The following is a 26,562-nucleotide window of genomic DNA, read 5'->3' as shown; positions in this document are numbered from 1 at the left end:
ACCATCACCACCAGTGTCCATGGCTCCATCTGAATGGAGACTGCTGTAATTTACCATTCCCTCCAGCCAACGCAGAACCACCAAGCCACACCACACCAGCAGAATGGTTGTGCTGCCCTGCAGTTCAACATTATTCAGAGCCAAACACAAAATAACTAAATTGGCACTGAACCGTTAATAGTTTGAGCACCTGCAACCACAAACTGTTGCATAAAAATCAGCAGTGACTGCCCTTTGTGAGAACTTCTTAATACTGCAATTCCCTACAAATACCTGAAGCAAACCTATCCCTACACTACCCCCTTCTACCAGTGGCCATACAGATTTCTTAGCAGTTCTTACAAGTGTGGAAGACACAGAAAACATTTTACTCTAATTGCTACTTGCCTGAATTTTTAAATGCAGAACTGAGACTTTACAAAAAGTCCCTTCTTTAAGTTTTCTAATTGCATTTTTCGCTACCCTATGTTTGATACATAATTTGGGAATGATGTTTATCACAGTAGCATTTAGAAGCTAACCAAGAAAGAAACAGTGTTAGGTGCAGCCCTGTACTTACCTGAATGCAGTGTAGAAGATACATCTGTGTCCTGGAGAGGTCATCAGTCAGCAAGGGACACGAACGAGGTGCAGGAGGGAGAGTGGATGTGAAAAGGAAAAACACCACAACACTGCTGAAGCCATAGTAGGAAATATTTTGTAAGCATGATTTCCACCAAATTTGTTTAGGGGAGAGTAAGATGAAACAAAGCTCCCAAGAGGATAGGGAAAAATAGGTTAAAACCACTACTAAACACAGAACTGCTGAAAAAACTCACCAAATTACAATTTTCTCTTATTTGTGATACCAGTTTCTTTCAGCCAGGCATATTTTTGGTTGCATCACTTCAGTTTTTCATGAGGCACTTAAAGTAGGAGGGCATTAAAGAGAATAGTCTTGCTGGGACCTAGTGGTCGAAGGATAATATGCATCCTAAAAAAGAATTTGGGGTTAAGGAGGTTTCAGGGACAAGACTATCTACAACCTAAAATAATACATTTATCACACCAAATTAGTTTAATTGTGATTACACACATCCATACCTCTTTATGTAAGAAATTGTGCATGATCCCTTAAAAAACAGGGGAGAAAATGTAAGGCAGAAAACAAAAAAAAATTAAACAGCTATTTCCAAAGGAGATTAAGTTAAAAAGACAAATCCCAAAATATTGAGCTTTGTGTAAAAAAAATTGCTTCAATAAAATGTAGAGAGATAGGCTGGGCATTATTATAGTTCAAATAATAAAAACACCAATAGGTCAGAATTACCTTGACCAAGTGATTGCTATACTTTGTCCCACATCTTTTCCTTACGTATATGTGACATGTGAAGATGGTATGGTTTTGCTTAAACAAAGCAAACTGCTTTTGGTCCCCAAAAGAGTAGGAAATCCACAGCTTTGCATACCCACACACTCTGAAGCTCTTGCTTACATTTCTTTCCAGCTTCTCCTTCTTCACAATGCTCTGCTTCTTTTCCTTTCATCAAATCCTCTCTGAAGCTGAGCATTCATGCCCATTCTCAGAACATGAGCTGGGCAATGTGAAGTTCATCCTGGTTTTTCTCACTGCAAATCCTTAGCACCAAAGAGGACCAAATGAGCTAGAGATGAGCTGAGTCGAGCTCAACAGCAGCCTTGTCAAATAAGCAGTTCAAACCTTGCACTTGAAATGCCTCCTGACCTGTGGCTCATTCTGTGCAATCACAGCTGCAGAAATATGGACCACAATGCACAAACTCCTCACTGGAGTTGCTCCCAAGAAAATGAGATGTTGCAGAAATACTCTGCTTCTTGATACTCCCAATGAATGGAAATGGTCTTTATCTATGACAACACTTCAGCCTGTCTTCTCTGAACAGAGGGTGCAGTCTAGTGGACTAATTGCATTTTTGTCTTTTCATCCTTCCACTGTAACACACTCTGGGAGCAGCACTACTCTTGGAGGCTGCTATGCAAGATCACACTGACACTGCCTAGGATCCTGCTCCAGGAACTCATCCTTCTCCTGCAGAAACATTTGTAACTGCTTTAAAAAAAAAAAAAGCACTCCTTACATGCTTCTTTCACATCAAATGCCCAAATGCAAAACACTGCAGACCAATCCAAATGATGATATCATCCACCTAAGTTGCTTGTTTATACTGCAGATTTCCTTCCCCAAGGAATTGTGTGCATAGCTGCTGTTTTCATGGTCTCAGGCAGCAGGAAACACCTCTTGTAGACCTGGGATGTTTAAAGCACAGCACACAAAGAGTAGCTTCTACTGGAGCCAATGCACTCACTTAGGAAAAAAAAAATTAAAAATACTAAATTAAAGCTTGATCTGTCTATTCCCTTGGCAGTCAGCAGATTCAAGTTACTTAATCAAAGGAAAATTGAAACAGCTCAGGTCAAGAGTAATTCTTCAATTAGCCTGAATAGGACTTGGATGAAGGGGAAGTTCCCACGATTTTCTCCTCACAGGCAGTAGCAAACTTAATCTGGAGACCACATAAAGGCAGCTGTTTCTAATGCCAGAGGGAGCTGTGGGCAGCCAACTCAAGGAGACAACTTCAAACTACATATTCTAAGGGCAACCCAAACCTTGCCCTTCCAGACACCACCCAGCAGTACTTCACAGATGATTAACTGGCCTGTTAATTGTTTGAGTTTCTTAGGTATTCCTGTAGTCAAGAAAAACAACCAAACCCAAAAGCTTCCTTTCAACTTTTAGTCTGGGGAAGCTTGAGGAAAAATATAGAAGAGTTGAAAACAGCTTTTGAGAATCATGTCTTTATTTACAGGAGGCCTGAATGTTTCTGTGCCCTAACTTCCAAGTTCAGTGAGAAAGGCTGCATTTTAACCAACTGTGATGTCCTTAATTATTTCAACAAATTGGAGTAATTTCCTCTTCTTTGAAGATTGAAGTATCACCAATTGAGAAGACAACTCAGATGAAATCACTGCATTGTAAATACACAGCAAATCCAGCTACTTCCTTCTCCAGACACAGCTGGACCATCAAGAGTTTTCAGATGACTTATTCTCCATGCTTTTGTCTAAGATCCTTCAAGCTGAGATTTACAGGTAAAACATTAAAAATTAAAAAACCCCAAATCACCACTGTTATATTTTACTAGAACATCTATCTTGCCTCTCCAGTCAAACACATGAAAACTTACATACTTTGAGACACTTTTTGAGATGTATATTTTGACTTCCTTACGCAGCCCAACACATGTACAAGTCATTTCTCCCCATCAATTTTAAAAAACTGATATGAAATACTATTAAAAATTTATGCCAGTTTACAAGATTCAAGCACAGGCATACTGCAAATATGGTTTCAACTGTAGTTCAGTAAAATCAACACCAGGAAAGATACAGCAAGAAAATTAATTACTTTCTTCTGGGAGGCTGAGCACTAAATATGGCAATTCTTTAGTGAACATTTGAGAAAGGGCAAGTCAGTTGAAAAATGGTAGTGATCTTTCAAGCCAAGTACTAACACATCCCTGTGTTTGACAAGGGATATGCCCTCCCCTCCAAACTGGAAAGGCTTTGCATTTCTGCAAACCACTTAAGGCTGACACCTCCTGTTTTGTCATTTAATGCACACTCTAGGAAAACAAACAGCAAAACAGTACACAGGCCTTGGACCAAATTTTGGAAGAACTCTGAATAAACAGAGATCCAAAACAGAGTCATGCAGTGTGGGAGTTTGCAGGCAGCCCCAGTCAGCAACATGGACCCAGATTCTCATCTCCCCAGAAGAGATGAGAATCTGGGTCCATGTTTCTGAAGGCTGATTTATTATTTTATGATATATATTATATTAAAAGTAAACTATATACTAAAACTATACTAAGAGAATAGAAGAAAGGATTTCATCCCAAGGCTAGCAAAGAAAGGAAAAAGAATGGAATGATAACAAAAGCTCCTGACTCTCAGAGAGCCAGCTGACTGTGATTGGCCATTAAATAGAAACAACCACATGAGATCAATCAAAGATGCACCTATTACATTCCAGAGCAGCAGATCATAATTGTTTACATTTTATTCCTGAGGCCTCTCAGTTTCTCAGGAGAAAAAATCCCAAGGAAAGGAATTTTTTCATAAAACATTTCTGTGACAACGCAGCACAAAGTTAAGGACAACAGTCTATATTCACAGAGTAAAAGAAACTGTGATTATAAACTGGTCAGTTTTGATGCATGTTCCCATCAAGTTAAAACTCTTTCCAAGACTACCTTAAAGTGGTCTCCAAAGTGAGGTGCATGCAACCCAAGACAATTCATTTGGGTGCAAGAAGAAAGTATATTTTGCAAAATTAACAAATGAAATTTTAAATAATTTTAAAATAGTCTTTATTTCACTTTTCTCTCATAGTTTTTCAATTTCTACTCCTGTGTATGTACATAATAAATTAGTATAGTAGTACATATATTATTTATAAATTAATAAATACACATAGTGGGTGCACACGTAAGAGTTTTTAGTGATGTGGATGTGCAATCAGAAAGCTTGGAGACCACTGGCCTTGAGGATGCTGTATGATACTACAGCTGCTTGCACAGTCACATATCCTGTTGCTGAACTCATTTTTTTCATGTCAACCTGAAATATGCTCCTCAGCAGCATATTTTCCATATGCCTACTGAGGTATTTCTTCTTCAAAATATAAATGGATATAGTGATACAGTAGAAACTTGTTAAGGATCAGGCTCAGATAACACAAGGCATTGTTGACAAAGTAGCCTTGGGCGGAATAAAGTTAGAGCAGTGAAATTAAAACATGTGCAACTTTTAAATTAGAATAGAGCCAGGCTGTCCTTCCAGCATTTGTCCCATTTCAGTTCAGTACCAGCTCTTCTCCTTCACCACCTGCTGTCCCTCTTGCCTGTGTTGTCTCTTTTGACATGTCCATTTAAGCACTTTTACACCTGATTCCTAAAAATACTATCTGCACCAGAAAAAATAAAAAGGGAACAAGAAATGCGTATCCTGAATCCACATTCCTATCCAGAATCTTGCACATTAAGAAGATATTCCATTTTAAATAAGGAGGGTGCATATTGTATTAAAAAACATTAATCCATGCTTCAGTCTGGGTAGTTTTGGTTGTTGTGCCTTTGATTTGGATGCTTCAATAGAAGCCAAAGCAGATGCCCGGTGAATTGTGTGTGAGCATTGTAACACAAAAGCTCGTGTGCTGAGGCAGTGCTACACTACAACCCACAGGCAGAGCTTGTGCCCGACACAACCCAGCCAGCACCACACAGTTCTCGGTTCTCGGTCACATTTGCCCCCACACCACTGGGATTTAACAACATATTACCCATAGCTCTGAATTCAGACTTTGGTAGACCTATGATGACTGGCTGCACAGAACATTAAAAAGCCTTCAAGATTGTCTATTCCAATCTCATTTACAACATAGATCATTGGCTCACCATTTAAAAATGTCCAATAATTTCCATTTAATTGCAGCCTACTGAAGATACCAAGTGCTACCACTCATTACATTACATTGCAGGTTGTTACCCAGGGAAATCACCCTTGTGTTAGAAACTGAGCACATTTCTTTAGATCACAACTCCTCCAAGCTTCCACTTGCCATGATATAGTAATTTTTATGCTTCATTCCCCTATATCAGAGACCAACACCACCCCAAATTCAGCAGTTAACTTTTTTATGTCACCTTTTAATATTCTATTTATTTACCCTCAAATACTTAGGCCTTAAAAACAAAACTGGTAATGAGGCAAGACAGGAAACCCAACAAAAGAGCAAAACTCTAGGAAGGGACTGGAAGGGACCTCTGGTTTATCAGGTCTAGTTGCCCTACTATTCAGACACCACTTGGCATTTAATTTCTTTGATACACATAGTTTGCTCTTCCTTCGAAGCAAGGCTCTTCCCAGAAGGCTGTTCCAGAATTAGGAACTTGGTTTCTAATCTAAATTTTATTTACAGAAAGTTTATACCCACTTGATTTTGTTTGAACACTCTCATCTCCCAGAGCTTTTGCCCTTTGCCTGTCACTTGTACAAAAAAAGTGTTCTGACTCAAAGAACAAACTTATTGCTACAGATTAAAAAAAAGAAATTAAGGCTTACCCAAAATAAACTTCCAGAGCATAGAGAAGATAAAATATTTGACTTTCCAAATAAGGGAACACAGAAAAGAAAAAAAAAAAGAAAAAACCTAGCCAGAAAGTATGATTGGTTCAGTTATTCAAAGAAGCTTCTTCTCATCCTGGATAAATGGGCTCATAGACAATGCAATCACTTGTTACAGGGGAGACTGCTCACAGTAATCCACTGTGATGCTCCACATAAAAAACTGTAAAAAATTACCAGCACAAAAGAAAGTTAATACAACTCCAGTGACCATTAAAACAAAGACCAAATCACAGTCTGTCCTGGTAGAAGCAAATATGATTTTAAGACATAGCACCTTGGAGTGGTACAACTGTGTCTCTTTCATCAAAGTAAACAACAAAAACCCTCAAGCTTCTGAAACGGTCTGATGCATTTTGTATCTTTCTATTGATTCAACTTAATAAACTTATTAAGAATGGAGCCAAAAGGTAAAACAATAAACCATCCAGCATTCATTCACAAGCAACAGAAATCAAACTACCATATCTACATTTTTCTCTCATGTCCAGAAGACAGCAGCATGCAACACCATAACTGTAAACAATAATAAAGGTGCACATTTCAAAGCATGAAATAATTCTTCACTTCCACTAGGTTTACTGAAACCTTCCAAGCTGGATATCTATGACTCACCAGCCTAGGACAGCTGTCATGTCAGCAAGCAGACTTACAAAAAGGTATCCTGAATTTTAAAACCTACTTTTAAAACCCGTAGCAAATGCATTGACAGAAGTCAACAGGGTGAAAGAAAGAAGTTATTTTCAATTTCAGACATCCATCATTTTGCACCTAAGCAGATCCAACCTGATTTGCATTATTCTCATTTAAATTTTCTATATTTAACCCCTAATTCGGAATAGGCAAAAAAGGTGTAGAAAGCCTTCTAAGAACTCATGAAATAAATAGAGTTCAACAGGTGTACAAAAGACATACTGCATATTATTTTTAGGTAGGCTGCATAATTTGTATTTTTACTGTGAGAATATAAAACCAAACCTGACCTTTACAATATTATGATTTCATATAGAGTAAAACCACTCGCCCCTGCTTCTACTTACTAGTAGTTTAAAATGAGCAGTAAATAGATACAGAGACTAAATATTCCCAAGGTAATGCAATGAGTAGACAGCTTTTTCATGTGTCCTCAGTCTGGGAAAAAAGCCAAATTAACCTGTCTCATAAAAAATTTTCAAACCAAAGCAACCTGGCAGAGAAGCCTAAAAGGCAACAAAAAACCCTCTTAGACAAAGTTATAGAATTTCAAAGCAAAGTGAATTTTCAAAAATAACCTCATCCAAGTGCAATGAAATGAGAATGTTCCTCATGCTGGTCTCAAAACATTGCATGTTTCTGTGGCTGAACCCCTGGTTCAGAGACCTACCACTGAGATAGCAAAGAAAAGAGTAGGCCAAAGCCAAGGTATCACAAACTGGTACAAGAAAGCTTGGAAAGTATTAAAAATAAAAATAAAATATCAAAGTCAGCTGCTCTAGCTTTCTTGAGTATAACATCTAAACCTATAGTCAATCACATAGTTTTAGTGATAATATAAAAATAACTTGCAAGCTAAATTACCTTTCAGACTAAACTTCATATATTTAATATCATATGAACAAGACTTAATTCTCTCAACATATCTTATGCTTTTTTTAAAGCATTTTTAAGAAATTTCCTTATTTCTATACAGTTATGCTAAAACCTGCCAGGTCTGCATGCTGTTTAAGGACACACTTTGTCACCTAATAGAATATAAAAACACAGCAAAAACAGTGTAGAATTTTGTAAAAATACTCTAAATAAATTTACACTTGATTCTAAGATTACTCAAGAATTAATCACTGGGTTCAACAGTCTAAGTCCTTTACTTCTGTTATCCTCATTGCACATCAAAATCCAAGTTGCCATTTCAGTCAAGATTCAGAGGAGTGGATCCTCAGCCTCTGCTTGCCTAATGAGCAGTCAAACAGTGTTCCTTAGGCAGAATAATTGTGGGCTTCTGCAGAGTAAAAAACAAAAAATAAAAAAATCCTGAACTCACCAGAAAGTCCTCACTACCAGCAAAAGCCAAAGGCAAAGCTTCAAAAGACTCTTATAAGCAAAGATCCTCAGCAAAGACCAATAAAGGCAGATTTTCTGTGATTTCATGAACATAGCTCCATCTTTATGACCAGGTTTTTCTCAGCAGTACAGGCCATGAAAGTTATAGATCACTAGGCGTGTATATTTTGAAATCAACAAATAAAGGGCAATACTTACTGCATTTCAAACTAACAGATTTTAACTTCTGGAAACCTAAAAGCTTTCTATAAATGTCTTGATTTATAATGCTGACAAAAAAAAAAAAAAGACTACTAAGACATTTTCTCATCTTCTGCAGCCTCAGAGAGTTTAAGTTACAGTACTGCAAGGCACATACAGAATCTCTTCCTTTCCAATACTCAGCAGATAGATCCCCTGAAATAATTTTAAAATCCTCAAAACAATTTACAAATGCTACTGAGTTAACAATTTCTATTTAAAAACAATGCTCCTACACAACATGCATTTTTTTTTGGATAACAAGTTAGCAAATATGTATAATTTTTTCTTTTCATTTACACTGGAAATGGACTGAATAATTTTTAACCTGGAAAGTACTGTGTCATGTCACATTTAAGTTATTGCCTGCATTACAAATTGCATCATCTCTGAAAACCCACACAGGTATTGTATTTGAAAATAAGCAGTGGGTGAGAGAGTACAGATGCAGTTTAGCCCATCTGAAAATGGCTTTCCACCATAAAGCAATAGTATCAGAGTAAAAAATGAACTTTCTTCATTCAGTGGATGAGGACAAGAGAAACTGACATAAGCACATTTTTGTTCAGTTTAATGCAACATCATTAGCATTTACTTAAAAAAAAAAATCTTCATTTTCTGGTTTTTGGGCAAGCATATCTTAGTATGAAAGCAACTGAACTTTTAAGAGGTAGGTTTCTTTCCATTATGCGCTTATTTATTTCAAATAAAACATAACCAAAAACCCACTAATATTTGCTTTTGGACAAGGACCAAGTCTCAAAGCCTTGATACAACTTTGCCAGAGCTGGGTATTTTATTTGTCCTCAGCAGTACCAGGCTGCTTCGGAACCAGTGTATTCCAGGTTGTCTTCACAGTCAAAAGACCAATCTGCCCACAGTACTGAACCCACCCCCTCCTCCTCCACCTGTGGGCCCACAGCTTCCCGGGGGATCGTTGTCATCAAATCCATGGGGTCGGAAAGAGCAAGAGGCCGAGGCAGCTTGAAGGGCTTGTGTTCGAGCACTAAGCTCTTGCTCCTGAAATGAAAGAAGAAAGACAATTAAAAAAAAAAAACCCCAACCCACAATCTCACACCCTTTTAAAATGGCTTTTGAAGCAGCATCACTGGTTTCTAGTGAACAGCTAAGCTGAACTTTCAAGTTGATCATCCACAGCCAACCTAAGGTGCACAACTTCACTGATTGTCAGTATGCATAAGCGAAACAAAATTAAATCCATCTGAGTTCATGCTAAAATTGTATTATAGCAACATGGGATGTCACTAAAAATGAGACTGCTGATGAGAAGTTAACAAAACAGGTTTTGATATATGTTTCATATCAATTTTCATCCTAGCAATTTTCATATGCTCTTCTTCTTGGTTGCAAAGTCAAAAGGTAAAACCTTTATATCAATGTTTGTTACTTGAAAGACACTCCCTCATTCCACTCCATCAACTGCATAGAATATCAATGTACTCAGATGAAAGGCCAAAGGATGGACAAGCTATCTAGTTTCTATTCACTGCAGCCTTTCAGCTTTCAATTATTATTGCTATGCTAACTGTTATAACGTAGCAAGTCTCTGCAACTCTCAAGCACTTGATAAAAATCAGAGCCAATTGCTGGAAAATGTACCTGCACAAGTGGAAGGAACACAAAAGCTCTGCTGCCTGCCAGCTGCTTTTTCAGCTGAATGCTCCTGAGGCTTCTAAAGACATCTAAGAAGGGGATGAGCCACATGCTTTTCCTTCATTAGACGTATCAGGCACTATATTTTGTCTCTGGCCAACTAGTTCAATAAACCCTGCAGCAATTTTCTATCTTTAGTACACCTTCCTCAACTTGGCCAAGAGCTGCAAAAATTGAGGGAGAGAAGGCAGATGTTGGCTCTTGAAGGCTAAACACAGTGGACCTGGCAACAAACTGAAAGTATTCCAGAGCTAAGGCTCAGACTGATTGCTGCCTTCACATGACACTTCATCACCACACACCTCCCTACAGGCAATGAGAGCAAACTTTACAACAGGCTTTCACTAACTACAGGGGTCACCCTTCAACTCTCCCTGACTGTATTATACTACCATGAAACCCCTAAACTCAAGTCTTGTCCAAATACTTTCACAGGTGCTAAAAGCAGACTTGGTGAATTTGAATTATTTTGCCCTTGTCAAAAACACAGCCTAAGTTTGAAACTATTGTACACTACTAAGGACTGAAATGGATACTCATTTTAAAAATGAAGATATTTGGAGGACACTGTCTACACAGATGTGCTGGCCACACTCCTGAAGACAGTATTATGCTATCTCCAGCAATATGTGGAGTCTTAAGTGTCTGGCTAGCTCTATGATACACCAAAAACTATGTATGTTTACTAGGAATAACAAGGAAATATTAAAAACTTGTAGTACCAGAAATCAACCACAGATTTTGATTAAAATAGCAGACCTTGCCTAAATAGCCTGTTTAGTTAAAAAAACTACACTACCAACCTGTTTACCTTAGACCACTGGCGTTTTTACTAGCAATAACCTTATTTAATATTTTCAGGTTGTTCTATTCATCCCCACAAGTACTACATTGGGTAAGTAAAACTTGACAGTCAATACAGTTCTCTGGTCTCAGAATATGCAGAGCATCCCACCTTGCTTTCCATTTATTTGCAGTAAGGGTTTTAAAATTGGTTTTAAATAGAGTGGGAGCAACCCATACTGCAGGTTTAGTTATTTATACTGAAAACATCTTCATTTACCATGTGGTAAACAGATATCCAATAGCAAAACAAAAGCAGTAAGATACAGAATTTTTTGAACATATCTTCTGAAAATTAAAGGCTTTCTCAGGACAGAAGAATATATTCTTAACTTAGCTGGAAAAATTAATTTAGAACTCTGAACCAACAGTGAAATACAGCATCTTAAAATTAGAATAATCTAATTCAGTGAATCACAGTATCAGCAATAATTTAAAAAAAACAATAACCAAGCACTCGTAATGAGCCTCAATTAAAATGAGAAAAGGTCAGGAGCTCAAAAACTCTGAAATTAATAAAACACTACAGAAAAGTTAAATATACCTAGTTCTTCTAATTTGAGTTAGTCTAGAGTCCTTACAGAAACAGCTTAACCCATCAAAGAGCACAAGTAAAACATACTTTTACTCCTAGAACATAAAAAAAAGGGCAGCAATGCTCTAAGAAAGAGGTATTGAAGTGTGGAGAGCACTGTTTTCTTTTAACAGCAAACAAAAAGGCTGGCCCAGCCAGGTGAAATTCCCAGAACACAGGGAGAGTGCTGCTGGAAGCACTGGTCCCACAGAGAGTATGGCATAGGCAGCAAAGGGAAAATGGAAGCCAGTCACCCACATCTGGTCATCATTTCAGTTGTTCCAGCATCTGAGTAAGCACAGTTTTAGAAGTCAAACTTGACTACAAATGAAAAGGCACTAGTAAGAACACCACTTGGAAGTGTTTAAGTAAAGTTAAGCCACTCTTGCAATTCCATCAAGGCAATGAAAGTTTGAACTGTTTGAAGCCTCTCCCATATGGAATGGCAAGTGCTTCAATGACCTATACAAGCATCTCCACTCAAACTTTAAACTGAAATGTGTTCATGCCATTTTCCTTGACATTTCCCATCTAACAGTGACAACCTTACTACAAAACCTGGCCAGCAACACCAAGATGAAGCCAGACTAGTGATTTATGGTTATTATGGCAGAACACTTAAAAGCTGCTGTGCTCTATCCTGTAGACTGCCTCTTGTGAGGCCTAAGGAGACACCCTTTACACAAAACTTCCGTCTTACCTGCAAGTACAGTTTGTTATCTTTTGTAATAGCATCCATGAGGTCTTTTTGTAGAGGAGGGTCTCCATTTACCCACAGGCCATTCGCTGGATTGGTGTTTAAGCCACAGGTGCTGTTCTGCTTTTTGTAAAACAGAACATAAGCAGTGTCCTTTGGAAATCTACTGGTGATTTTCTGGACTGACTGAAATGAGGTAAATGTCACTCTGCTGTCATTGAACAGAAACCATTCTCTTGGCATCTCAGTGTCCAGCTCATTCTCTACAACAGTACAAGGACTCTCCTCTGTAAACAGCTTATCCTGAGGAGAAACTAAAGAGAGAGCTGTAGACTGGTGGCAGAGCCCAGAAGGTCCTGATCCAGTAACATTTCTAGCATATGAATAATAATGTCCACTTTCAGAGGATACCCCAGAATGCACCACCACAGAGCTCAACACATAGGGCACCAGTTGTGGGCAGGTCACTTCATCAGCACCAGAGGGCTTCAGTTTTTTAGCAAGGTTTTCTCCAGTATCAGAAATCTCCACACCAACAGACCAGCCTCCTGAAACAACAGCTAAAGGGGATGTTGCTCTTTTCACTGGCAGTTCCAATACAAGCGGTAGAGAAACATTGTCCAAGATTTTGCGCCTTATGTGACATTTTGGATCATACGAAAATCTCAAAAGAGTGAGAATGAGGTATTCAGGTTCCTCAATGATTTGCATAGTTTTTTCAGCATTCTGTAAAGAGGCACACTTTTCACAATAATATTTGTTGTCTCCACTAAGGATTTCAGGTGCCAGAAAATAATTGAGTAAGTCTGTAACTGACAGGGTATTTTTACCTACTAGACTCTGAGACATATCCCCATTATTTTCAACTTTGAGTTCAGAAATTGTGGTGTTCTCAGAGCTTGGCTCACTAGAAAAATCTATGGTTCCTTCATTCATTACTGTGTCACATCCACGATTTACTTCCAAATTACTGAGAGGTGTTTCTGCATCAGGACTGGTAGCTGAAGTATTACTTTGCACCATGTAGTCATCTTTCACTTCAGAATGTTCTATGCATTTTGGGTCAGCATTCTCTAAGGAAGTTGGGGGACAGAAAGCCAACGAGAGATCTGTGAAAGCTTCTTCCTTTTGAGACATACTTTTGCAGTTCAAACAGCATATGTTAGTCTTCAATTTTCCTCCAAACATCTTCTCTATCAGAGTTCTTCCTTCACTTTCCATACAAGGTGCTTCAGTAAATGTTTTATGGGCACTTTCTTGTGCCTGGGACTTGTCAGTCAGAATACTTTCAGAACTCTTCGCTGAAGACAACGCTTTCAAAGTTCTCTCTTCTTCATGCAACCTGAAAACAAAGAAAAATAAATCCAAGTAACCGTGCTATATTCCAAATACTGCCACACTATTTCAGATTTTTTTCCAGCTAAAAACCACAGATGGTTAAGTTGCTAAAGTATCTTACACTAAAAAAATCTGTTTGGTTTTTTTTTTTTTTATATAAGGAAGCTGAAGCATAGTGTTCCAAACCAGAGTACGAGTGGCACAAAGACATTGATTCTGGGTCTCATTACATATAACAGAACACAACGGATATATTGAAAGAATAGGCAAATATTAAAGAAACCTAACAATGTTTTTATTATTTATCATTACACTGTGTTAATCAATCAGCTCCCGAGCTGACTGGGCCTGTATGTCAGACTTGCTAAGAGAAAAAGTAACTATTTCTTTATGGCCAGACTATTTCCAAAGAAAATGCCAGAATTCTGCAGCCAAAAGTTCTGCATCAAGAAAACCCAAACCAAAAGAGGGACCCAAAACACAGAGGAAAATAAAAGAGAGAACACTCTTTCACTGTTGAGATCAATTTCTCCAAGAGCAGAATGTGTCTTAAAGTAATATTGCTTAAGCCCCCTTTAGCAAGCCAAAAATAAAGAGCATTATTAATAAACGTAGGTATTACTGATTTACTTCTGCCACAGCTAATTTGCTTGCTTAATTACCTGTTTATAAAGACATGTACATCTCTTTGTGACTTGCATGCCTTTTATGAAATACAGCTGTCTCCACCAACATAAAATTCCAGAAGCACAACTAAACTGCTTGCACCAACTACTATTAATTTAACAACAGGACCACGACTTAAACCTAACACCCATGCTTAGATTTATAAAAGTGGCACCTTGTTACCACCATAACATGTTCTCAATTATCTGGATTCAATATGGCATCCAGATTTCACTACAGACTAAACCCATGAAGAAAAGTAGTTTGTAGACTGTACAGAAAACCAGAGAAAGACAGGCATGAGGTTGAAAATTCCTGATCCCTACCTTACTCATGCATTGGAACTGCTACACAACTGCTCCTAAGAGCTCAACATTACGTGGTAAGGCTATAGATTCATTGCCATCGATGGCACCATAACCATACCTGTCTAGCAGGAATCTGAGATATTCTGAACAATCCTGCTGGGATCTAGGAGTGAACCATGGTGGTCTGGAAGCTTCAAAGAAAATTCTAGGAGCATATGCCTCCCTCTGTTCAAGTGAGAGAACAGAAAAAGTTACATAGTTGTAATATAATCAACTTAAAAAGCTGATTATTTTAATATTAACAGCTAAACTATGGACAACATTATCACAGAGTAGCTGAATGAAACACAAGGTACACAAACATTTAAACAACTTAATCATACCAAGGGAGAGCCATTAATTTTGTAGCAATCACCTCTAGTACAAAGATACAAATAGTTTATCCTGACAGCAAATATTAATGTTTAGTGAGTACAAGCCAGGTATTATAGCAGCTACCATTCTTGCTGGTGAATTAAAAAACCTGTTTGCTTTCTTCAGAACACCAGTACTTCTTCATAAGGACCCATTTATTTTGAAGCTGATCCAGCCTCATCCTCTCCAGAAGTGAATTGCTATTATTCAAGGAAAACAGAAGTGTCTTGTGCCTTTCCAGCATTAGCAAAGTGTTTTGAACAGCTAATAATGATCACATTAGAATTTGAACTACAATAAAATTTAGTGTAAAAATCAATGAAAAAGGTCACAGTTTACCCTAGAAAGACACATAAAATCAGCTTGTCTATCAACTGAGGTCTTATTTGGATTTTTTCCTTCTTGCTCCTCAAAGAAAACCTATCACTACCTATTAATAGAAATAACAAAACACCAACATATTCCACCTAGAGAAATGGCTATTTCCTAAGTCCATCCACACCATCTGAGCATTTCAAGGCAGACTGATTCCCATACAAAAATATAATATTTATACTTGAAATACTCAAGAGGATTCCCATGGCATCATGTTTGTTTCTCAATTTTGGTACATAGATCTAAGCTTAAAGAAAAACAGATGAAAAACTGACATACCTGGGTATGGGCCAAAAATGCAAAAAGATGCTGTAATTTTCTCATTAGGGAATTACAGCCATTTAGATTCAGAGATAAAACATGTCTTCTGAAACTGAAATGGAAGAGAGAGACAAATGAAAGAGTTTCCTAGGCAGACTTCTAACAATTCAGTTATCATTCCAGCTCAGACAATTCCTTCAAACTGAAAGAAGGCAAATCACGTAAGACTTCCTTCAATACTGGAACTCTGCTCTAGTGCAGATATAAAATTACTGTATGGTAAGAATTAACACTGCAAAATACCCATGTCTTTAAACATTTAAATGTGTAGGAATGGGATACAGACAGACTTGTTTTAATACCCTTCCAGATTATAACAAAAGTAGCACCAAATCTTTTTACAATACAGCAGTGAGCAAGGACAGTGAGGGAAAAAGGACTTCCCTTTTGACACTGGGTGGAAGGATCAGGAGTTTTAGTGGCTAAAATTGCAGTTTCCAGAGCTGAACTTGAACAAAGCAACCAGTAACTGAGTGCAAAACAATGCACTCAGCTCTAGCAAGGTGAGAAACCCCAGGACATATTATTCTGTGAAAATCAAGAAGGCAGTAACTGCAAAGAATTATTTGCAATGAAAAAAGCTGTTAAGAAGCACTTACTCTGTAGCCATAAAAAGTGCTTGAATAACACTGTTCATGTAGCAAGTGTTTCCTAGATTTATTAGGCCTGTCTTCCCAGTTTCAGATTTTCCAGAAAGTCTAGATAAACAAGATGGCAACGAACTGGATTGAGAAGTCCAGGCACTCTGACTGAGGATCAACTTAATCTTCTCTTCAGTGGGTTTGGGCATGTCCTACAAGAGAAACATTTAACACTCAGCTTAACATTTAACACCTGGCTTAATAGGTTTGTTTATTTGTTTCTGCTACAGGTCTAGCCATGGAGCAGTATTTTATCTCCCCCTTCTCCCCAGTTCTCCTCCAAGGTCTGGCTGCTGCCCCTGATAGCCTAGAAGATACAGACTGCCTGCCCTTGTTCTCTTCCCTCCCCCCAGCCTTCTTCTTCAAAGCTTTATGCTTATTTTCTATTTCAAACACAAGGTTGACATGAGATTATGTGGTTAGCTCTTTTCTCCATGTGGAAGCGCTAAAGAATTTGGATCTGTGGAACTAAAGCCTCATATCTGGGAGAACAAAATAACATTCCATGCTCTTAACATTCCTAATGTACCTTAATAGCTTCCAGAATGGGTTCATAGAGCTCTGGAAAACCTGAATAATGATACATCATGCAGTGTATCAACTCTGTCAACTGCATCAAAAAGGCTGTACTGGAAGGCAAGCCATCTCTTTTGAAGGAGTGAACCAAACTGACCACATGTGGGACAATCTAAATGGGAAAACAAAGAAACAAGCAAAAAGGTGTTAACTGCATTTTCTTATTGCTTTTTTTTCTTCTACAAAATACTTAATTGAACTTCATTGGTTTACACATGCCAAATGACAGGAGATCTTTTGTTATTAAATAAGAAGTGGTTGAGAAACAATGACTTGAAAAACATATATTACTCTTCATACATAACAATTTTCAAGCAGCACAATTAATTACTCAATGCTCTCTTTAGCTCATGTAAGTTTTAAAAGGAACTTCATGAACTTCAAAAGGTGCATGCTAAGGTTTTAAACAGTCAAGTGTCCAAAAGTACTCACCTTATTAAGGATATTAACTGCAAACATTTTGCTTTTGTGCCACCACTAACAGTTTAGTATCTTGTTCTGATTTCACAGATATGGTTTTTTAAACAAACCTCTAAACTTTCCTTGAACAGAATCTAATGCTTGAACTCACGAGCCAATGAATACATTCCTGCTAATCCTACAAGAAGGGAACTGGCCCATAGCTCCACCTAGTGAGGCAGCTCAGCTCCATAAACCACAACCGGGTCATTTACTACGAGCTGAAAGTTTACCACAGCTAGAGTAATCTATTTGAGACTTAGTTCAGATTCAGGAATACTTTAAACTGGCCAGATTAGAATCAGAAATGTTTACTTCATCTCCTTCCTCTTCTTCAGCACAGCTCTACTTTTAAATGTGTGAGACATTAGCCTTAAGACAACAAGTAGAAGTTTACTTCAAAGCAGACACCTTTGCAAGTTTCAAACAATTAAGATTGATTAACTGTGAAAGAAGTTGATGGAATAATTTCTCATCATTAATTACTACCAAACAATTTGTAAGCTAAAGGCATAAAATACAGAAAGGCAATCATAAGAATATAGGAATCTGAGGCATACCAATTACAAGAACTGATATAGTTCAAAACATCAAAGTAAAAAAGGCTAGGTGCAAAATACACATTTGTCACTTTTACAAATATTGGTTATTCTCTGGGTATAAATACTTCTACATCTCTGATAAATAAACCCTGCTCTTTAGGTAAGCAAGATACCCACTGTTTAAAAATAAAAACACAAAGATGAAGAGTTCACTGTACCACAAGTCAATACTGAAAGGTATTGCAATGAAAAAAGTTCATCTTCCACTTTAAAAATGTGGTACACAGCAATGAGAAAGCAACTCCTGAGCTCCAAGATGGAGCTTGGTATCAAGTAGATCTGAGTTATGATAATTCTGAACAGACAAAGCACATGGGAAGAAGAGAGAAAGGATAGGCTCTCAGTTCTGCCAAAGAGTAGAATTCTGCAGGCTGGATAATACTGCAAGTTACACTTTGAATACACAGAATTCCCTCTTCTGGCTCGAGGTTACATTAAACTTCGATATATCAGTAGATTTTTGATGATCATAAGTTCTACATCATACATTATAAGTACAAGACTGCTTCTGGTACAAAAATATCAAAATAATTTATGCTCATGATGCTCAAGCGTAAGGAGATGGAATGTAATCTCAGATGCATTTCCAAGGAAATTAATTTCTATTTATCAAATGTGCATTTGACAGTTGCATCATCAGACCATTTGTTATTAAAAAAGGAAACAAGTACTTAAAGTGAAGGAAGATATTACAGATTATTAAATGGTAGTAGCACAAATAAATGATAGTGAAGAAAATTGTTTAAAATGGTCATGAAATCTTGAAGGGAGATATTTATGCAAGACAGCATGCAGCCTCCAATAGAAATTTTCTTTGGTAAATCAAATTCCTCTTTCTAGAACAGGCTATCTGATATATTACATTTTTTCTAATGTTTTGTCTCTCTCAGGAAAAAAGAAAAGCAAGACAGAAAAATATATGAAATATTTATGTTTTGAACACATGCAAAGCTTTTAATTGTAACTCAAATTTCTATGCTAAGACAAGATCAGGACACTGGAGAAACTTCAGAGATCTCTCGGTAAAAGCCAACGTAACGGGCATAAATTACTCTGACATTAAACAGAGGGCTTTATACCCCTTCAGAGCCCTGGAAACAATAAAGAGAATGTGCCAGGCTGTTACTCTTAAATCTCAGATGTTCTCCTAGACTTTAGGCTTAATGCCAAGTGTGGGAACATGTTGCTGTATTAACACAGTCACTCTCACACCCTCCCATCTATGGCCTTAACTAATGGAATGCATTTTGAAAAGGGGTCATGAAAAATGGTTTAATTTGCCCATGAACATTGACACAGACAGCACAGCCTTCTGCAAGTTAAGTACTTCTTGGTCTCATTCAGGGTGACCAGGTGACACAGAGCACATTATCTCTGTTACCTGTTTTCCCCAAACAGCTGGCCTCAAAAACCTGCTTGCCCTCCAACTTGATCAGCAGATTGCACACACATGAAATGGATTTGCAGAAGCATGCAGTAAAAATGTGATGCCCAGACACTCCTGCCACAAATAGGTACATACAAGGAAGGACAAAGCTTGTTTCCAGTTACAGATGAAGTGGCTGAATCTGGAATCTAAAAAGCCTTCCTATAACCACAGGAACCTGGTTCTACAACCTTCCAACAGACAACATCCAAGCACATCAATTCTGTTGCTCTTTACACCCATTTCAGAAACTACACAGCGAGCGGCATTTCAAAGCACTCAAAAACAATTATTTAGTAACTCACCAAATGAAAAGCTTCTGGAGAATGCTGGAAACTAAGTAACATGTGGGAAAGGACAGCAAGGGCACCAGGCCTCACTAGAGGAAACCAAAGTCGATTAAAGACCTAAAAAAAACCACATTTATTTCAGTGAATCTGCAAAGTAAAAGTTCAGTTAACACAAAAAAAATCTTCAAACACACAGCCATTTGAAATAGACAAAATCATTACATGCAATGACAGCTATAAATGCATTTACATCATATTTGCAGAATAAGAAGATGCTGTATGTTACAATAAAAAGGATGCTACACAACTGCATAGCTGGTAGCAATTCCTTTCCCTCTCCCTTGTTTGAATGCTTTTTTCCAACATACCAATTCGATCTTAAGCAGGGTGACGTCAATGAGGATGGTAAATTTCTGGACTGCAGCCAATCCTTTCAGCAGTGCAATCACCCACGTTTCCACGTGCTGAGCCAGAGGCCAGGACAGCCAATCAATCATTCTGCAAGACAACAGGAGAACAAAAAAGATAAAAAAACCAATATGCCACTAACTTGAACCTCAACAAAAAAGATGCTTGCAACATGCTTACACAATAAGACTCACAATAAGTAATGCAGGAATGTTGGGCAAGTGGTAAATTAATTTTGATTATATCTCAAGTAATTTAACTCTGAAATGAAAAAGGATTTATTTAATACATTTGAAGTAAATATGCATCCCCAAAAATACCTTACCATAAAAAGCCAATATTTTGTATTGCTTCTTGTTGGTCTAGAAAATGCACTCTGATGTCACAGACATTGAGCTAACATATGGCAAAAACTTACTGCTGAAAAAGTGCCTGTAGCTGGTAACCTCCCCTCAACACCTTTTACTCCAAAGCAGACCAAAACTGACTACTAAGGAAGACTCTTCAACTCACAGCTACACTCCCAGGAGCCAATCCAAACACTCTAAATTAATAGCAAAATCTATTCATTTTAAATACATAGAGCAGTCTGGGGTCTGCATACATCTCAAAAGGGATCATTTCACTTGAACTAAGAAAAAAGTGAAGCGACCTCCTGTGCCTAGAAAATACAGTGAAGTATCAGGAACAGAAAACAGAGGTATTTTAAATTAATAGTTAGTTTATCCTGATGCTTAAGGCAGACAAGCAGATGAGCTGAAACAATTCTAAGACACAGACAATATTGTAAGGGAGTGCCAGCTAAAACATGATATCTAGGCTTTGTTCTTCTGAGACTTTACTTGGTAATATTTTGAATTTTCTTTAATTGTCCATAAGATTACTTTCTTCAAACAAGATGAAGCAGCACTAATTTGGCAGCACTAGGTGGAAGAAAAAACTTTCTACCACAGGAGTGGACAGATATTGAGACAAGTTATAATGTATCTATCCTAGAATCTGCACTTACAAAGTTCATAGGCTTCTCTAAAATAAGTCATCTTTAGAACTGCCTTTTGAACAAACAAGCACAAATCTTACCAAGTTTCATCCATATTACTATAAACAAAATTGGGAAAAAAACATGGCAACATCATAATCAGTGCTCTGAATTTACACAAAGCTCTTATTTCCTCAAGACACTGAATTCAAACATGTTTATCCTGAGCAACCTTTCCTATATCCTCTGAAATAGAAAATCAAAAACCCAGGCCCAAACTGTTTTTGTCTGTGAAGAAATAACCTAAAAAAAAGACCCCACAACTCACAAACCAATCATGTTCAAATCTTCCCCTCCTTGATTTGTAGACTTGGTATTTTCCAGCAGTCAGAAACATCTGTACAGCTAATTTAAACCTAATGACAAAATATTGCTTTCTTAACTGTTTAGACAAGTATTCTGTAGAGTCCTACATTAGAACCACTATTCTAAAACACCTGACTGTTAACCTGAGAGTGAATGATTTTGAGAGCAGAAACAAAAGCCAGAAGAGACAGAAGTGAACCCACAGACCTGCTTGAGACTGTCTCAAAAAGCATCACATTTTACATCTGGTAGGTGAAGATCAGGTATTTTGGTTGCATTCGCTTGGCTTACTGCTCTGTTGTAATCCATGAGTGCATATTTTTAGGCAGATACTAGTATGGGCCATGATGATCATGAATATGAACAGAGGATTGCTTTTTCGGGTTTGACTAGATTAAGAAAACCTTAAAAGCCTCAGGGAGGACCTTCTTCCTCATACCACCCTAAAATCAGTAGATTTTTTACCCACCTAGGTGGCTAGTAAAGACAGTATTTTTGTTATCTTTGAAAAGAAAATTATTTGTGCAATCTCACACAGTAACTTCTTTCACAAAATATCTTCTTCACCACATCAAAGAATCTGGCAGCTCAGGCATGAGTCCCTCAGATTAAGGGAAAAAAAACCCAAAACAGCAACAGAAGATCCTCTGACTACCTGTCACCCCCAATAACTTACAAGTCTTTCACAGAATTTGACCTTTTTTCCAATAGGACAGAGCACCTGGTTATATCTGGAGCTTTTCTCAGCAAAATTTTCTGTTTCTCTTAACAAAGATAGTTGGGTCGAAGTGCAAAGAAGCATTATACTTGTCAGGATCCTGAGTACAGCCAGTTCATTTCCTCCCAGAGTTCTGAAGTAGACTCTTAAAGTACCCATATATCCTCAATGAGACTGAACCATTTTCTGCTTTTCCTCATTGATGCTTCAGGTAAGGTTTCATCAGACAGCTCAAGCCAAATTCTAAAATGATCTTGTGTCTAATGTACCGCCCACCCTGAACCAACTCAACTTATGAGTCTGTTAAACATAAATTTTTACTATTCTGTGCTCACCTTCAGAAAGACTCTGCAGTGCCACAGATGCTGTACTTAGGAAGTGAGCAACAAGGTCTCTAATTTACAGTCAGCAAAGCTCTGCTAACTCTCGTCAGACCTTGTTGTGCCTGGAGTTCTGCACCTCCTGGGAATGCTGCAAGCCCCATGACAGCATAGTCATTTGGTGCTCCAGACATTCCAGCTGCATTAACCTCTGAACAATTGCTTCACTAAGCCAGAAGAGAGTAATAACTGCAAAGGGTTGCCAGGGGTAGAAAAAGAAACTGGATGCGGTGTTGACATGAGGCTTCATGGAACCAACAAGGCTCCATGGAACAAAACTAGAGGCTCTTAAGAGAGAGTATTACCTCAAAGAATCAACAAAGCAAGTAAGATTACCCTTCCCTTTCAAAAACAAGAGGAAAAACTCACCTATTACATGGCTGGCACCAAGAAAAAAAAAAAAAAAAAAGCACTTGTTTGATAATAACAGCTCCTAGTGTAACCAAAGCTCAGTACTGCATTGCTTCCCTAAGGAGAGGCACACAGTGAAGGTGTTCTCAAGCTACAGCCACATGATGACACTATCTTGAGACAGCACTGCAACATAAATGTTAAATCTACACTAACTTGAAAATTAATCACCAGCACATTACTGGCAAATTATCAGCGTGACCTAATCCTGAATTTCCCAGGTCTGACCTTTAGATTGGGAACACAGCTTGGTTGAAATCTCTTCAGTCAAGGAGATTCTCTTAAAGTGCCTAAACAATATGTCTTACCCCAAATTGTATTACTAATGCTGCTTTTTTTCATTATGTTTTCGACTGAAATACAGCTCCTCAACTTACTGTCAGCACAAGGCATGTTCTCAGTGTGAGAAAGCCCACCAAGATATTCAAGTGCTACACTACATGAATGCTTAAGTATTAGACTACACTCAAATGGATGTACTTAATAATCTTGAAGACACTGGACTCTTATTTTAAGGCTTCTTAAAAATTATTTTTTAAGCAATATAGATTTCTAATAGTCCCCTGTTTATCTGCATTACCCATTTTCCTACCCTTCAGTACTCAATAACAGCTTCTTCAACTGGATTTCAAAAAAAAAAACCACCAACTTCAAGGTCTTCATCCTTCTATCACTGTCATTTTTCTGCATCACTACTGTTCACATATCTGAAGATACTAGTCACAACTGCAAACTGAATCCCAGTCTGTTTACACTGCTACTCATCTACATCACATTTACTCAAGGTTAGATTAGTGACAAACATAATAAGCAATTTCTGCTTTTATATAATTTCTATTTCTCTATCATACAAAGAACACCCAAAAAACCTATGAGGGTTTGAGTCAAAAGGGTAATAGAAGCTGTTCTCTGTGAATCCTTCCAAAAAAAACATTAAGACATCTAAGCAGAAAAAAATCCCTCAAAGCTAAGCAGTAAAACTCATTTTGAACTGGCTCCTTTCTTCTGAGCAGGAGATGATGGTTAATACCATCACATGAGAATGCTATCCTGCTTCTTGGAAAAGCACAAAGGTCCATCTTCTGAAAACAAGGCCTTGTTTCTCTGCTTGACTGTAAAACCTATGGAGTTTCCTACTTACACCATCTTCCATAAGGCAGAAGACCTCACTTAAGATGTCATCTAAGAAGAACACAGGTGTTTCCTCTCAGTTTCTAATTAACCCTCTTCATCCACCCCAGCAGGGCCAGAGAATGAAGCCACAATAGCAATGAAGGCAGCAACCTTAAACTGAAACCATGCCAGTAACAGCCACAGCATCATATATATTTGATATATATATATATCTTAACATGCCAAAAAGCATGACTTGGAACACCATTTTAAAAGTTCCTCTTCTTCACACTTTTGTTTCATTGTTTTTTTTAATGGAACTTCAGTAACAGCTCCAAGAAAGGCAAGATTAAATAAGAAACTCTCCTCTCCCTTCACAGTTAAATACATTACCTGCACAGAGCTTGAGTCATACTGGTATCTTTCACGTTAGGATCTGTAGTAAGGCTCCTGATGAGTACTGTAATCATCTGCAATGGTATGTGCTGCACAAGACTTGCCAGCGCAACAGAAGGCTCAAATGAAGTATCTGTAACAATTGAATATGACAACGTAAGGAACTAAATGAAAACCCCACAGAAAAAGAGATAGCTTCTTGCTCTACCATACAACCTGACCATAGTTTCAAGTGACAATAAATCTATCCTATAGCTGGCATTCTATTATCACAAACCAAACCAAAAGTAAAATATATCAATGAATTGATTGATAGCAGTCAATTACAAATGCCATTAGTTCATTTCCTTCCCATGCAAGAAAGTGACAATCTGCCAACTACTTCCTCCTCCACCCTAACTGGAATTGAGAAGTAGGTTTTGTGTTTTTCTAAAAAGAAGTACCACAAGTTGTGTATTATACTTCATATTAAGCCTAGGAATTTAGTGCAGCTGGTATTCTCCACATCCTATCTCAACAACTCTCTGCTAACCATTCCACTTATGGCAAGATGCAATGTCAAGTTTCCCAGGTGCCTCAACAGCAAAGGCACTTGGCAATGGGAATTATTATAGTACTTCACAGATTTCTGAAGTCAGAAAGGACTTATTTACAAACACATTTCCATTACTGAGGCACTGGATGCTTCCTAAAATTTTATACATTGCTTTTACATATACTACTTATACACACTTATAAATCCCTATTTGTTAAACAGGGAGCAAGAAGAAAGAGTAGCTTTTCATCAAATCACACAACTGTGTTGGAAGGCACCTCTGGAGACCATGGAGCCCCACCCCTCTGCCAGGGGTCACCTGGAGCAGGTAACACAGGAACACACACAACAACACACACGACCTCCATGGGCAGCCTGTTCCTGTGCTCCACCACCCTCAATCTAAACAAGTTCTTCCCAGTGTTCGGGTGAAATTTGTGTTTTAGTTTTTGGCCTTTGCTCCTTGTCATGGTGCTGGGCACCACAAAGAGTCTGACACCAACTTCCTGGCAAGAGCCTTTGAGATTTTTATATGTGTGTAACTATGGCTAGTTTTAAATCTTCCTTAACAAGGCACCCAAAACCTCATTTTGGTATATGATTTAAAGCACTGTATCAGGAGTTTTTACAAACACAATCCTGCCCCGCAGCAAAATAAATTAAAAAAAAGAAACAAAAAAATCAATATTCTCTAGCTTTTGGGGGGTGGGCAGGAAATAAAAAGGCTTTGCTTTCTCGACAGTCAAGAAGTTGCATTTTAGTATGCGGGTGAGAAAGCAGTGGTTACCAGGTGATGCCTGCAGAGCGCCCACTGCATGCGCTACGGCTTTTCCTCTTCTCTGAATAACCTACGCCCCCGTTACTCCGCGCCGCTCCCGCTCACCCGCGGCGGAGATGACAGCGAAGAGCTCCTGAAGGGAGGGCAGCAGCGTGTCGGGCTCGGCCTTCCAGACGCTCCTGAGCAGCGCGCTGACCTGGGTCACCTGTGACACGTAGAGGCGCAGCTCGGCCTCGCGGGTGCCCTGGCTCTGGAAGTGGGCGATGCTGCGCACCAGCTGCTGGCAGAAGGCGAGCGAGAGCTTCCTGCCGCGGGGCAGGCACTGCGGGAAGTCGCCCAGCAGCTGGCAGAGGCGGGCGCAGAGCGGCGGCGCCGGCCTCTCGCACACCAGGCGCAGCGCCTCCACCTGCAGCAGCTCGAAGAGCTCCAGCACCGAGGGGCAGCTCATGATGAGGCGCAGCCCCGCCTGGATGTAGTCGAGGATGGCGGGGTCGCGGTTGCTCAGCTCGCCGTAGCCGCGCTGCAGGAGGCCGAGGACAAGCCCGCGGTTGAAGAAAGCCTCAAACTCGGCGCGGTGGAAGCGGCCGTAGGCGTCCAGCACCTGCCGCCCCACCTGCCGCTGGAAGGGGTCGGGACCCTGCAGCACCAGCCGGGTGCCGAGCGCAAACATGGCGCGGCACTGCGCCTGGCTCAGCGGCGTCTCCGCCGACTCCACCACGCGCCGCACGATCACCCGCTTCAGCGGCAGCGGGTGCGAAGAGCTCACCAGCCCCTCCAGGATCTTGTCCAT

The 26,562-nt window shown here is 38.8% G+C and overlaps 1 protein-coding gene across 1 annotated transcript; it reads right to left on the bottom strand.

Moving 5' to 3' along the window:
- Positions 1-2,798: 2,798 nt before the first annotated feature.
- Positions 2,799-26,562, bottom strand: USP38 (ubiquitin specific peptidase 38). Its single transcript, XM_066549477.1, has 10 exons — positions 25,878-26,562; positions 24,457-24,592; positions 20,057-20,186; positions 19,704-19,805; positions 16,865-17,023; positions 16,294-16,487; positions 15,653-15,746; positions 14,703-14,809; positions 12,276-13,614; positions 2,799-9,504 (listed from the first exon to the last, which is right to left on the bottom strand). Exons 1-10 carry the CDS (start codon positions 26,560-26,562, stop codon positions 9,343-9,345), a joined length of 3,108 nt encoding a protein of 1,035 aa, XP_066405574.1. The 3' UTR covers positions 2,799-9,342.

The sequence above is a fragment of the Molothrus aeneus genome, chromosome 4, assembly GCF_037042795.1.
Source record: "Molothrus aeneus isolate 106 chromosome 4, BPBGC_Maene_1.0, whole genome shotgun sequence".
Classification (NCBI taxonomy): Eukaryota; Metazoa; Chordata; class Aves; order Passeriformes; family Icteridae; genus Molothrus; species Molothrus aeneus.
The sequence above is the reverse complement of the archived record's forward strand: the minus strand, read 5'-3'. Positions and strand labels throughout refer to the sequence as shown.

Bases quoted from the DNA above. Each gene is read 5' to 3' on its own strand.
- USP38 (XM_066549477.1), bottom strand. From the start codon at position 26,562: ATGGACAAGATCCTGGAGGGGCTGGTGAGCTCTTCGCACCCGCTGCCG. The intron at 16,488-16,864 runs GTACATTAGGAA...TTTCTCTTGTAG, and splicing joins CCATTCTGGAAGCTATTAAG to GACATGCCCAAACCCACTGA. The intron at 14,810-15,652 runs GTATGTCAGTTT...TCACTTGAACAG, and splicing joins CATTTTTGGCCCATACCCAG to AGGGAGGCATATGCTCCTAG.